A 13,382-nucleotide genomic window follows, 5' to 3' on the forward strand; every position below is an offset into this window, starting at 1 on the left:
AGGATTTGAATACGTGCGTCCTGAGTTTGCCTGTCCCCATGGGCCCTTACATGCCCTCTCCCTAGGCCCTGCCTTGCCCTCGAGGGGACACTGGGCAGGGCTGGTCAAGGAGATAAAGGGCATGATTGCTGGGTGAACTCTGTATGGTCCACTGTTCCATCTTCCACTCATGCATGGTGGCTGAAACTTGATCCCCAAGGTTGGTCAATTGAGAATGTTCTAAAAAGGAAAAAAAACCCAAGGTTAAATAAAAAAGGTTAAAATAAAAATACAAAGGAATATTCACCCAACACTCACACCTTGCAAACAGCAGGCATACAACTCACCTTTGTCTGCATAGAGGTCTGGTGACACACAAGACAATAATGTTCCCACGATGTTCCCCTCCTGTGTATGCTCTGAAGACAGAAACAAAGCCTGGAGCAGGAGGGAATGAGCACCCCTCCTGCTCCCAACGATTCTTAAAGGTAGGGGAGAATAGGTGGGCCGGGCCGAGCCCGTCCGTCTGGCCAGCCTAGCGGGGCCGCATTGGGGGGGGGTAGGCATTTTGTAGGGGTTTGGGGAGGGAGAAAGCAGTTCCCGGGGGGGGGGGGGGGGGGGGCTTTATTTAAAAAAATGAGCAGATATTTTGCTTGTGTAAAACACGCAAAATATCTGCCCGATTAAAAATAAAAAAATTACAAGCCCTGACAGCAGTGACAGGAGGCTGCTTCTCCTGTCACTACTGTCAGGGGCTGCGCATGAGTGGGGATCGCACATTTGCGATCCCTGCTCGCAAATGGGGGCATTCCTCCAATCGCCCCCATTTGAATATGACTGATTTGTGAATCAGTTGGACCTGCCCGAATTGGAAACAGATTGTTCTGATTCGGGCAGTTAGTGAACCTAAGTTCCATCCTGGATGTCTTAAGAAATGTTCAATTATCACTGCAAGACATCTAAGTGCTAAGCATGCCCAAAGCCCACCCATAACACGTCTCCAACAAACCCCCTTGAACTTTAGATGCACAGCAGCTAAGAAATCTAGCAAGACGTCCAGAAAGTCAGCTTTGAAAATCAGCACTTGGATGTTTTGGCAAGAAAAAACATCCAAGTGCCAACTTTAGGCCAATTTTTGGACGTCTTTCTTTTTTGAAAATGAACTGAGGTAGGTGCAAAATTATTATTATTATTATTATTTTTTTTTTTTTGCAAATGCATTAGGAAAACCTACAGTGACTGTTAGCGCAGAACTCTAACTCACGGTTTTGCACACCAGTTCGAGACAGTGATTAACATATATGCATAATACCTCCTTTGGCTGTGAGCTATAGAATTCTCTCCGTCTCAAGCTTCAATAAGATTTTCTCAGTTTTCTATCTGTTGCAATGCTGGAAGTCTTCACAATGCTGGAAGTCTTCAGAAATTAAATGGGTACCGTCCCCTAACCTTCTGTTTCCTTATCCACCCTTTCATTTATTTTCATATTGTATTTAATCCATTTTTTTTTCTCCCTCATTTTCTGTAGTGTTTTTACATCATAATTGTTTTTAATGCCCTGTTTGCTGTAAGTTTTTTTATTTTACCTTCTTTTAATTTTGTAAATCGCATTGGATTTGGATACTGCGATTATATCAAATATTATAATAAACTTGAAACTTGAAATGTCATGTCTTGATGGGTCATTTTAGTGATGCTCAGAGATGCACTCCTAATGGATACTGTAAGGTTTAGCCCCCCAAATGTAAGGTAATGTTGAGGTGACCTTACAATCTGCCAGGTCCCAGGTTCAATACCCTCGCAGAAGATTCTCATTAGGAAGTGAAATCACTGACAAAGACCGCTAAGAGTGCTTCCATAAAGAATATATATATTGTGCAGAGCTAAGCTTAATATTACAGAAAAGCAGAATTTTATAAAGATACATCAAACATTACAATTAATGAGAGAGAAAAGACAGTTTCCCTGCCTTACAGAGTCCAGGGGAAAGACAGAGAAGATGTTCCAGACAGAGAGAGATGTTGCAGAAAGGGGGGTGGATGTTGCAGAGAGGGGTTTTTTATAGGTTGGAGTCTTAATCTAAAAATAGAATCTATTGAAGTTAAGTACCCCTATCTTTTGTAAACTGTTTGAAACAATGGTGAATAAGGTGAGTGGGGTGTGAGAGACTGGAGAATGAGTCAAATGTAATTTCCAGTTTCACTTTGACAATGGTTTCTGATTAACCTTAGCTATCTGTGCTAGCATATTGTATATCTTAAGCTGTCCATCTTTAGCACCAGACATTAACACATCTTAGTAGTCTTTAGCACCTCTTTCCACCTCTTAGCTATACCAAGGTCCTTTATCTTTAAACACTGATGTAATTTAGGCTGGGGCAAACTGAGGCTGTTTGCACTGACATACCCTAAGGTCAGACATGAATGATATGATCTCCCATAGGCCTTTGCTGACATTGGTAAGGCCAGCAAGTTAAGGCAGGGCTGACAGATACTATATCCTCTTTCATCTCAGAAAGTTTAGTTTTTTTCATACCAAGGCTAAATTGAAGAAAATACTCTGTAGAAGCCTTTACCTGAAGGATAATGGAAGGTCAAATTTGCCTTCAAGTCAGGCATGGAACAAAATGTGAAAAATGAAGAATACACAGATCAATTTTTCAGAAGCCATTTCATGCCCTTTTATAAATTACCCAACCTGTATAAGGATAGGAGGTGCATCGTTCAAATTTCAAGTTTTGTTATATTTTGACAAACCATGCCCTAAGTAGTACTTTCCAGGTGGTTTACAATATGGAAATAAAAATCATCACACATGGAAAGGTACTACAATGAAATAATAGGATAGAATGTGAAAAAGGATAAAGGCAGATCTTTTATAGAGATATCATCAGTCCATGCCTTTGATGGCCTCATATTGTCTGTGGCCATGGTGGCCATGATGAGGTGACAGCCACAGAATATGTGATTAAGGGCTAGATTCAATAAGGACACCAATTGTATCTCGACCACTTTGCAACCCGATTTTCCTCTGACCCGATTCACTAACCTCGTGGCCGATTATCCTCTGATCCAATCTGTGCATGCAAATGAGGGGAAACGGCATGCAAAGTAGGAAGGACATGATTCACTAAACAAATGCAGGCACACCAATTGGGCTGGTCGATCCAAAAACAAGCGACTGCTGAGGACCAGTCATTTATGTAAAAACCCTGCTCTCTGCCCCAACCCTCCTGCTTCTCCTGCTCTCTGCCCCGACTCTCCTGCCCTTCCCTGCAGTGCAAGCCCGTGGTTTTAACCCGCGGGTTATAACCACAGGCTCGCAAAGTTAAAAAGTTTTGTTTCCAGCTCTGGAGAGCGATTCATGTGGTCGGTTGGGGGCGTGATTCCAATCGCCCTCATTTGCATGAGGGCGCTTCATGAATCAGCCCCCTCCCCCACCATAGATCGGATCCGATCTGTCGCCTTAGTGAATCTAGCCCTCAATGCTGCTCCAGGCAGTTTTCAAAGAGAAAGTGAATTCATACTTCCCATTTGAAAACTAGTGCACAGTCTATGAGAAAATGTACAACTACTTTGAAAATCGCTCCTTATAAGATGAAGCAAACATAACTAAATCTGAGAATCATGGAAGGACATAATCAAAAATGTGCCTAAGTCTGAGGTTGGATGTTTTAGCCCGGATTCTGTATAAAATGCCCAGAGAATTGCACATGGGCATCCTATACAGAATCGCCTAAACCTACCTAAAAGAACCTGATTCTCTAACTGATGTCCATGTTACAGATACTTGTTAGAGAATCAAGTTGCTGCTGAGCTTATCACGGCAAGGGATCACCCTGCCTCGATAAGTTTAGCAGAAACCCATCCCCTCCCACACCAAAGACTACTGGCAGAAGGGATGCCCAATCCCTCCTATCAGAACCCCCACCCCCGAACATCGTGCAGCAGGAGGGGTGCCCAGTCCTTCCTGCCTGGCAGCCCCTGACTGAAAACTGCAGGAAGGATGCCCAGTCCCTCCTACTCGGCAGCTCCCTCCACCAAACACAGCAGGAGGGATGCCCAATCCTTCCTGCCGGAACCCCCCCTCCTGTACATTGCCTAGGGAATCTGGCCAATCAGAATAAACTGGGAGTTGGGCCTAAGATTCTGGTTGGCCCAGGTGCCTAAGGCCCCTCCTTAAGCTCCTGGGCCAATCAGGCCCTTAGGCCCCTCCCTGGTACATGACATGTTACATCGGGAAGGGGCAGGCCCGCCATTGTAGCGGAGGTAGGCCTTCAGGCCAGACACAGGCAGGAGCCGGCCAGCCAATGACAGAGGTTAGAGGAGAGATCTGGGTGGGTCCTAGTGGGGAGGGGGAGACAGTCAAACTTTTGGGGAGTTCCGGCAGGAGGGATTGGGCATCCCTCCAGCCATGTGATCTACGGGGGGGAGGAGGGGTTCCAGCAGGAAGGATTGGGCATCACTCCTACTGTGCGATCTATGGCAGGAGGAATTCCGGCAGGAGAGATTGGCCATCCCAGCCGCCATGGGATCTATGCGGGGGGATCTGGTAGCAGGGACTGGGCATCCCTCCTGATGCAATCATTTGGAGGGGTGCCAGGCAGGAGGGATTGGCCATCCCTCTTGACACGCGATCTATACAGGGGGTTCTGGTAGCAGGGACAGGGCATCTCTCCTGCCGCAATCGTTTGGGAGGGGCTGGGCAGGAGGGACTGGGCATCCCTCCAGCCACGTGATCTACGGGGGGTCCAGCAGGAAGGATTGGGCATCACTCCTGCCGTGCAATCTATGGGGGGAGTTTGGCAGGAGGGATTGGCCATCCCTCGTGCCACGCGATCTATGCAGGGGGTTCTGGTAGCAAGGACTGGGCATCCCTCCTGCCGCAATCATTTGGGGGGGGATGAGTAACCATGGCCTCTAAACTTAGCGCAGCTCAGTGGCCGCATCTACTTACAATGTAGGCCATCATTTTACTGGCTTATATTGTACACGTCTCCTGCTGGCCTAGGGAGATGCGTACGGCCACCTAGGTCAGTCTAAGGCTACTTCCAGGCCAAACCATGCCCACGCCTAGCCTTAGGCGAGCTTAGGCGGGCTTGTGCACCTCCCTAGGCTCCCGGAGGCAACTCCAATGTAGCCAGCCTGTTTCAGGAGTTAGGTTTTTTTAGGAAACATGCATCCTAATTGGTGGTTGGGCAGCACTTGGCTGCCTACAATTGGGACGCCATTTATAGAATCCAGGCTTCTGTACAAGATGTCCACAAACCTAGCAGGAGAAATGTCCATTTTCAAATCTGCCAAATGTCAATCTTTTATTTTTGAAAAATATAGTGACGTAGCAGATTTATTTTGTTGAAATTTATCAATGCACATCCATGTAGTTAGAATGATCTATGGTCTCAAAAAGTACGATCATGTATCTCCTTTTTACTGGGAGTTGCACTGGCTGCCAATGGAGGCGCGTGTTCTGTTTAAGTTAGGCTGCTTTTGTTATAAGGTTATATATGGAACTGCTCCAGCTTACATGGCTAATATATTTTCTATAGCATCTCATAAATACAGTATAGTAGGAAATCTCATGCCTTGTTCATTTCTCCATCAGTACAAGGCTGTAAAAGTAAGAGATTTCTTGATCATACCTTAGCATTCCAGGCAGCCTCACATGATAAAGAATTTTGATTATTATTGCTTGGAGCCCATTCATATAAATACTTTAGAACTCAATTGAAAACATATCTTTTTTCTAAATATTTGATCAATTAATTTTCCTTCAGTCATCCTTAATTTGTTCTTATTTTTAATCTTTTGTAAACCGCATAGAACTCATGGTTACGCAGTTAAGAAGTACGATGTTATGTTATGTTATCTATTGGTAGTTACTAGTGAGCTACCTTTATTTGTGCTTTGTTTTAATTGTGTTAATACTTTTTTCTGATGTATTATATAACTGTTATTGTATAGGACGATTGTTGGTTCCTATCTATAATGTAAATCTGTTATAACTTGGTTGTATCTATAAGTATTATATAATAAAATTTCTTGAACTCTTAAAAAAAAAAAGAAAATGAGTTAGATATAAGTTTTGGTCCTTAGGACATTACCTATTTTGCCCATTTTTAAAAACAAAAATTGGCATGTGAAAAACGTACAAAGCAAGTTTTGTAGACGTACCCACTAACTACCTTGTCTGATCGCTGCAGAAGGAATCCCCATCAGCTGAGCTGGTTTTCGGGATTCATGGCTGCTCAGCTGATCAGGATGCACTCTGCATGGATCAGCTGAGCCATGGATCCTTACACCCCTCCCCCTTCATCCCAACATCCCCTTCATATCCCCCTCAAATCCCAACATCGCCCTGATATCCCCCATATCCCCATCACATTCTGATATTGCCCTGATATCCCCCAAATCCCCATCACATTCTGACATTGCCCTGATATCCCCCATATCCCCATCACATTCTGACATTGCCTTGACATTTACACATGAACATAAATGATACATTAGGAGAGGATGAGAAGGAAAGATTAATAAATACATCGAGATAAAAATAAATCCCTTGTTTCTCACAGCCAGCCTGCACAAATTTCCCTTCAGAATCCTCCCCCTCCCAAGCTAACCTTGCTTTGGGAAACATACTCATGCCTTGCTTGGGAGTTCCTGATGGGAGTTCCTGACGGCAGTTTCCAACGAGGCAGTGGTACTGGAATGGAAACTTTCTCTGTATTTTCAAATGTGCCTGGCAGAGCTCTCAGCTTTGCCTTGCCATTTCTCCTGCTCCTCTGGCTCTTCCTGTTCCTGCCACTCCTCTCTCCAGCTCTCAGCTGTGGAAGCTTTATTCTTCCCAGGCTCTAGCCCTGCTTGATGCACGTTAGCCTACTGACTCCTCCCCTTTCTTTAACCCTCTGTGTGTCAGCTTGTAAAGCTGAAGGTTTAAAAGGAGTTTTTACTTCTGCAGTTTTGAGTAAGGAATAATAGGGTAAAATGAAGAAATTCTGAACTGCTGCTGCACTCTATCCTATTCTCTGCCTTTCTGATGTGTGAGCTGTTTGCTTGCCAGACCTTACAGTTTGCTTTCTTGTTCTAGGAATAGGCACTGGTTTGCCAGGAATAGGGTTAGCAGTAGAGTCTCTGAATGAGACAGGGTCTTGCCTGTCAACATCCAGAAAGTTGGTTTTGATTATTGGCACATGGATGGCCCTGCTATTAGGATGTCCAAGTGCCAAGTTAGACTGGTTTTGGGACATTTTAAAGTTTTCATTATGAGCCCCCTTATTGTACAATCTAATAGCAGAACTGAAAAACTGAGGGATGTGAAGGTAAGAAAAAGAAAGTTACCTTAATTCCACACATGGCCACAACTGTAAGAAAAAGAAAGTTACCTGAATTCCACACATGGCCACAACTGGCCCAAGGAAGTTCTGTGGTGAAGGAGCTGAAGAGGTAGAAAAAGGCCCAGGCCAGGACAATAATGTAATAGAAGTTCAAGAGAGCAACAATCACTTGTGAGGCATACCCAATTCCTGCAGTGAGGAGAAAGAACACCATAAGTGAACTATCAAGTAACAAAACCTGAAAACCATGAATATTTTTTAAAAATGTATTGAAGTTCATTCTAGTGCAGTAGTCTTCAATTTTAACTGAGGGTCCATTTTGGGTCCAAAAGGTCTGAAGGAGAGCTGACAAATATTTTCCTACTTGGGGCCACGACACCAATAAAACTTCTCTACATTCATTCCTACCAGAACACCTGGTCTTGGTCATACATGCAGAATATAAATAAACCCTACAGGACTACAAACAAAAGTACTAATATACACAAACGAAACCATAAGATGCCAGACTGCATGCAGTAGAACAGCAGAGAAATAGAAACAAATGCATTTCTTCCTGAACAATGTAAAATATAGCCAGCAGATGTAAATTCTTATAATTGACATTTTTCAATCACTAAATTGAAAATAAAATAATTTTTCCTATCTTAGTTGTCTGCTGACTATTTTTCTAGTCATCTTTTCCCAGTCTCTGATTGTGATTCCTTCTGTCTGTGCTCTTATCTCTGTTTCCAGGGCCTTCTCGTCCATTTGCTGTTTCTCTCCTTCTTCACTTTCTGCCCTACATCCATCTTTTCCTTATGAAATGGCGGGGGATATCACTAGTGAAAACTAGAAGAAGTCAGAAATTGCTTTGATAAATAATATATGAACTGACTTCGCATTCAACACAAACCAGTCTATGAAGTGTAATCAATATGTTTTAAGTTGCTCAGAAATGTGAAACTCAACAAGGGGGGAACGCACCCCCCTAGAATGGGAACAGAGTTTACCTCCCAATCATTGCAACTGTTTCTGTAGAGATCACACTTCAAGCCAGGATGTTAGTTAATAAAAATTGTTACAGTCCTTGAAATGATATAGAGTATAGAATTTTCTCCTTTCTTCTTATACTTGTTTTATACTTGTCTGAACATCACTTAAGCATGATTAATAGAATCATGAGGGGTTTAGGGTCCCGACGCGGCCCCGTTTCGTGTCCTTCGTCAGGAGACCCACTCACGATTGCTGGAAAACTGGCTGTAGTCTTTTAAACTTCAGTTATGTTAAAGTTAGTGATACGACAAAATTTCTGCAATACAAAAGTCATTTACAGCATCAGGTGTGAGTAAAAATCCATAACCACACCTCGATGAAAAGTATTACTTTTTTAAGGCTAAACTAGAGGAGGGAATGCACAAAATACATACCAAGACTGAAAAGCTCTCACACCACAAAGTGTATTCAAACTGCCAGAAAGGACACAGCAGTACACTCCCGATTTAAATAGAGAGAAGGGGGAGGGATTTGATGACATCATCAAATGGCTGATGCAATAATCAAAACTGTAAAGAAAAAAAACTGTGAAACAAGAAAACTGTAAAATGCTGTGAAAAATGATGTAAAAAATGAATAAAACAAAATGATCTGCAATGTTGCCATCTGGCCAAGGAAAAATAATATTGAGAGTCATAGAAATGCAACCCACTCATCTCGCTGTTCAGTCCGTGTGGGTGCAAGGTATTGAGGATAAAAATCCACTTCTGTTCTTGTTTCCAAAGCATCCTTGCAACATCTCCTCCTCTAGTAGGAACTATGACATTGAGAATAGAAAAGATGAGGTCCGCGGGTGCATGTTGATGATCCAACCAGTGCTGTACTAGGGGGGCCTCTTTCACTCCTGTGCAAATTCTACTGATGTGTTCTCCAATCCGGGTCTTGATGCTTCGGGTAGTGCACCCTACATAAAACAACCGACATAGGCATTGAATGATGTACACTACTTGTCGAGAGTCACAATTGGTAGCGGGGCACTTGATTTGACTAAGATGACTTAAACAGGTAGAAATTTGTTGTAAGGTAACACAATGTTTGCATATTTTGCAACGACCACACTGGGAATGTTGACCTGATGTTTGTGTCCGTGGTTGTTTAATGAACTGGGAATGGACCAAATGCTGCTTCAAGTTGCGCTGTTTGGAGAACGCAAATCTGGGCACCTGTTGGAATGCCTCATGAAATTGCATAATTCCCCAGTGTTGTTTAATGATATGTTTAATATCAAAGGCCCGAACTGAATAAGGGAGGACACATACTAGAGAGTTCTCATCTGATTTTGATGGTGAAGACAGTAATAGAGTTCTATTTGCATATAAAGCTCGCTTATATGCTTTCTGTATCACTGAGTGAGGATACCCCCTTTGTTGAAATCTGAATTTCATTTCACCAGCTTTTATAATATATTCCTGGACCATGGTACAGAGTCTTCGGAGACGTAAAAATTGTCCCACTGGAATATTATTTCTTAAATGTCTGGGGTGGAAACTACTGTATTCTAATAAATTGTTCCTATCAGTAGACTTGCGAAAAATGGTGGTGGAAAAATGTCCATGATGTAAACAAATTTGAATATCTAAAAAAGATACCTGTTGTGAATCTGTGTGCATAACAAATTGTAAATTACTATCACATGAATTCAGCCAGGCTAGAAATATCTGTAAATCTGCAGAGGGACCTGTCCATACAGCGAAGATGTCATCAATATACCGTTTCCAAATTAAAAACTCCTTCCAAAAATCAGAGATATATAAGAAGGTTTCTTCAAATCTAGATATGTATAGGCACGCCACAGAGGGTGCCATCTTAGCACCCATGGCAGTACGCTTGGTTTGTTTGTAATACATCGTATCAAACTGGAAATAGTTCATATTTAAAGCTATACGCGCCAGCTGTGTTAGAAATTCAACCCTGCCTTGAGAAAGCTCCAAGGTGCGCAATTCCTCTTCAATAATTGTTACTGCTGCATTCTGCGGAATATTAGTATATAAGGCAGATATGTCTAACGTTATTAATGTAGCTTGTGGAGGAACTTGTTGGTATTGCGCTAAAATATTGATCATATGGGCGGAGTCAAGCACGTATGAAGAAGCTAAAGAAACTTTGTCTTTAAGGTAAGTATCAAGCATAGCAGATAAAGGTTCTAAAATGGAACAAATGCCTGACACAATGGGTCTACCTGGGGGATTTTGAAGGGACTTGTGAATTTTTGGGACAAAATAGATAACGGGAATTCTTGGGTGCTTACATTTGATGTCATCAAATCCCTCCCCCTTCTCTCTATTTAAATCGGGAGTGTACTGCTGTGTCCTTTCTGGCAGTTTGAATACACTTTGTGGTGTGAGAGCTTTTCAGTCTTGGTATGTATTTTGTGCATTCCCTCCTCTAGTTTAGCCTTAAAAAAGTAATGCTTTTCATCGAGGTGTGGTTATGGATTTTTACTCACACCTGATGCTGTAAATGACTTTTGTATTGCAGAAATTTTGTCGTATCACTAACTTTAACATAACTGAAGTTTAAAAGACTACAGCCAGTTTTCCAGCAATCGTGAGTGGGTCTCCTGATGAAGGACACGAAACGGGGCTGCGTCGGGTCCCTAAACCCCTCATTGAGCTAAGTTATGATTCTATTAATCATGCTTAAGTGATGTTCAGACAAGTATAAAACAAGTATAAGAAGAAAGAAGAAAATTCTATACTCTATATCATTTCAAGGACTGTAACAATTTTTATTAACTAACATCCTGGCTTGAAGTGTGATCTCTACAGAAACAGTTGCAATGATTGGGAGGTAAACTCTGTTCCCATTCTAGGGGGGTGCGTTCCCCCCTTGTTGAGTTTCACATTTCTGAGCAACTTAAAACATATTGATTACACTTCATAGACTGGTTTGTGTTGAATGCAAAGTCAGTTCATATATTATTTATTCTACATCCATCTTTGGCATTAACTTTTAATATTCAACTTACTTCAACGTTTCTGCATTCTTCTCAGACCAATCTACTTTTCCTTGACTTCCCTTCCCATGTGCACCATCACATCTCTGTCTCTGCCTTTCATCTCCTCTCCATCCATGTGTACCATCTACTCCCTCTTTCTTCTCCTCTATTCTCATCTATCCATAAACAACATTTCTTCCATCTCTCCTTTTCCCCACTCCTCCCATCCCTGTGCATCCTCTCCTCCTTCTCTCTCCCCCTCCCATGGTCTGACATCTCTTCCCCCTTCTATGGTTTGGCCTCTTTCTCCACTTCTTCCTAGAGTCTGGCATCTCTCACCCCTCCTTCCCTTCCTTCCACCCCCTTTTGTGGTCTGACAACTCTGTCCTTCCATTCCTCCTCCCCCTATCTTAGCCTGGAATCTTTATCTCCTCCTTCCTTTCCCTGGTATGATATCTCTCTTTCCCTTCCCTGGTCTGATATCACTCTTTCCTTCCCTTCCCCCTCCAGTAGTCCGACATCTTTCTCCTTCTCTTCCAGTGGCTGGTATCTGTCTCCTCTCCTTTCCACCCCTTCTCCTCCCTACTGTAGTCTGGCATCGCTCTGTCCTTCCCTTCCCCTTCTCCTCTGCCTTAGGCTGGAATCTTTTTCTTCCTTCCTTGGTCTGGGATCACTCTCCTTCCCTCACCCAGTGGTCTGACCTCTCTTTTTTCCTTCCCCACTTTGTGGTCTGGTATCTCTCTCTCTCCATCCCACAGTCTGGTATCTCTCCCTCCTTTCCTCTCTCCTCCCCTCCTATGGTCTGGAATCTCTGTCCCCCCTTCCTTTTCCCTTCCCCTTCTTTTTCTTCCCTGAAGGTCTGGCATTTAATTCTTTCCCTTTCCTCCCCATCCCCTTAGTTCAGCATTTCTCTACTACCCTCTCCTTGCAATTCCACACCCTCCCCGGCGAAATCTGGTAATCGCTCACTTTTCTTGTTCCCAACAGCACTGCTCTTTCAGTCTTCAGGCTGATGTAAACACGCTGCCTTTGGCAGTTCCAGAAGCTTTCCTTTTGCTATAGCTTCCCACCAATGTAGTAGAGGAACAACTTCCAGGCTGCCAAATGCAGTATATTTACTTCACTCATGCTGCCAGCAGCCTGAAGAGTGAAAGAGCAGCGCTGCTGGGAACAAGAAGGGTAAGCAAGTACTGGATCCTGCCAGGGGAGATGGTACTCCAGACAGATAAGTGGGCTGCCCAAGAAGTCTCTGAGGGCCACCATTGGCTTGTGAACCTTACATGGAAGACCACTGCTATAAATTCTAAAGACATCACAGAAATCCAGGAACCTCCTTCTTTCTATGAAGTCTTTTGAATTTATAGTATCAAGGTTCTGGAATACTATAATGCAAAGTGGTAAAGGTGAATTAATCCAGATGTCTCTCCATGCCAAATTCTGGAGACTCCTACAGCAAACATAATGTAGATGATGTGTTTAGAATCTAATGCCATTGTTTTGTATTAGAAGTACTTATTGGAAGTTCCATGCTATATGTCGTGTGCCAGAGGTAATATAATCATATGCCAGGCCTGGAGGTGACTAGGACCCAATATTCAGCCCGCAAGAGTAAGTAGTTTGTAAACCACTCACAGTCACGGGCTAAATTAACCCTGGGGCATGTTTAGTCTAAGGCAGGGGTAGGGAACTCCGGTCCTCGAGAGCTGTATTCCAGTCGGGTTTTCAGGATTTCCCCAAAGAATGTGCATTGAAAGCAGTGCATGCAAATAGATCTCATGCATATTCATTGGGGAAATCCTGAAAACCCGACTGGAATACAGCTCTCGAGGACCGGAGTTTCCTACCCCTGGTCTAAGGGGTCCTTTTACTAAGGTGTGCTAACCGATTTAAGCAGGCTAACAGTTACCACATGCTAAAAGCCCATTATATTCCTAGGGCTCTTACCACTTATATTGATTATGATCAAAGTTTGAACACAGGGATTTACCCAGAGTGTTGGAAACATTATTTTATTACTCCAGTGATCAAATCAACAAAAATTAGAACCAACAAATCCAAAAAAATTTCACCCAATTTCAAACTTATGCCTTCCTG

The 13,382-nt window shown here is 43.0% G+C and overlaps 1 protein-coding gene across 5 annotated transcripts in view; it reads right to left on the bottom strand.

Moving 5' to 3' along the window:
* Window positions 1-13,382, bottom strand: part of LOC117364202 (sodium- and chloride-dependent GABA transporter 2-like) — a 121,582-nt gene that overhangs the window by 80,184 nt on the left and 28,016 nt on the right. For all 5 annotated transcript variants that reach the window (XM_033953202.1, XM_033953203.1, XM_033953201.1 and 2 more), the window contains one exon: window positions 7,364-7,504. In XM_033953202.1, coding sequence (XP_033809093.1) covers window positions 7,364-7,504 — 141 coding nt within the window. The remainder of the gene's footprint in view (window positions 1-7,363; window positions 7,505-13,382) is intronic.

This window comes from Geotrypetes seraphini, chromosome 7, assembly GCF_902459505.1.
Source record: "Geotrypetes seraphini chromosome 7, aGeoSer1.1, whole genome shotgun sequence".
In the NCBI taxonomy this organism is placed as follows: Eukaryota; Metazoa; Chordata; class Amphibia; order Gymnophiona; family Dermophiidae; genus Geotrypetes; species Geotrypetes seraphini.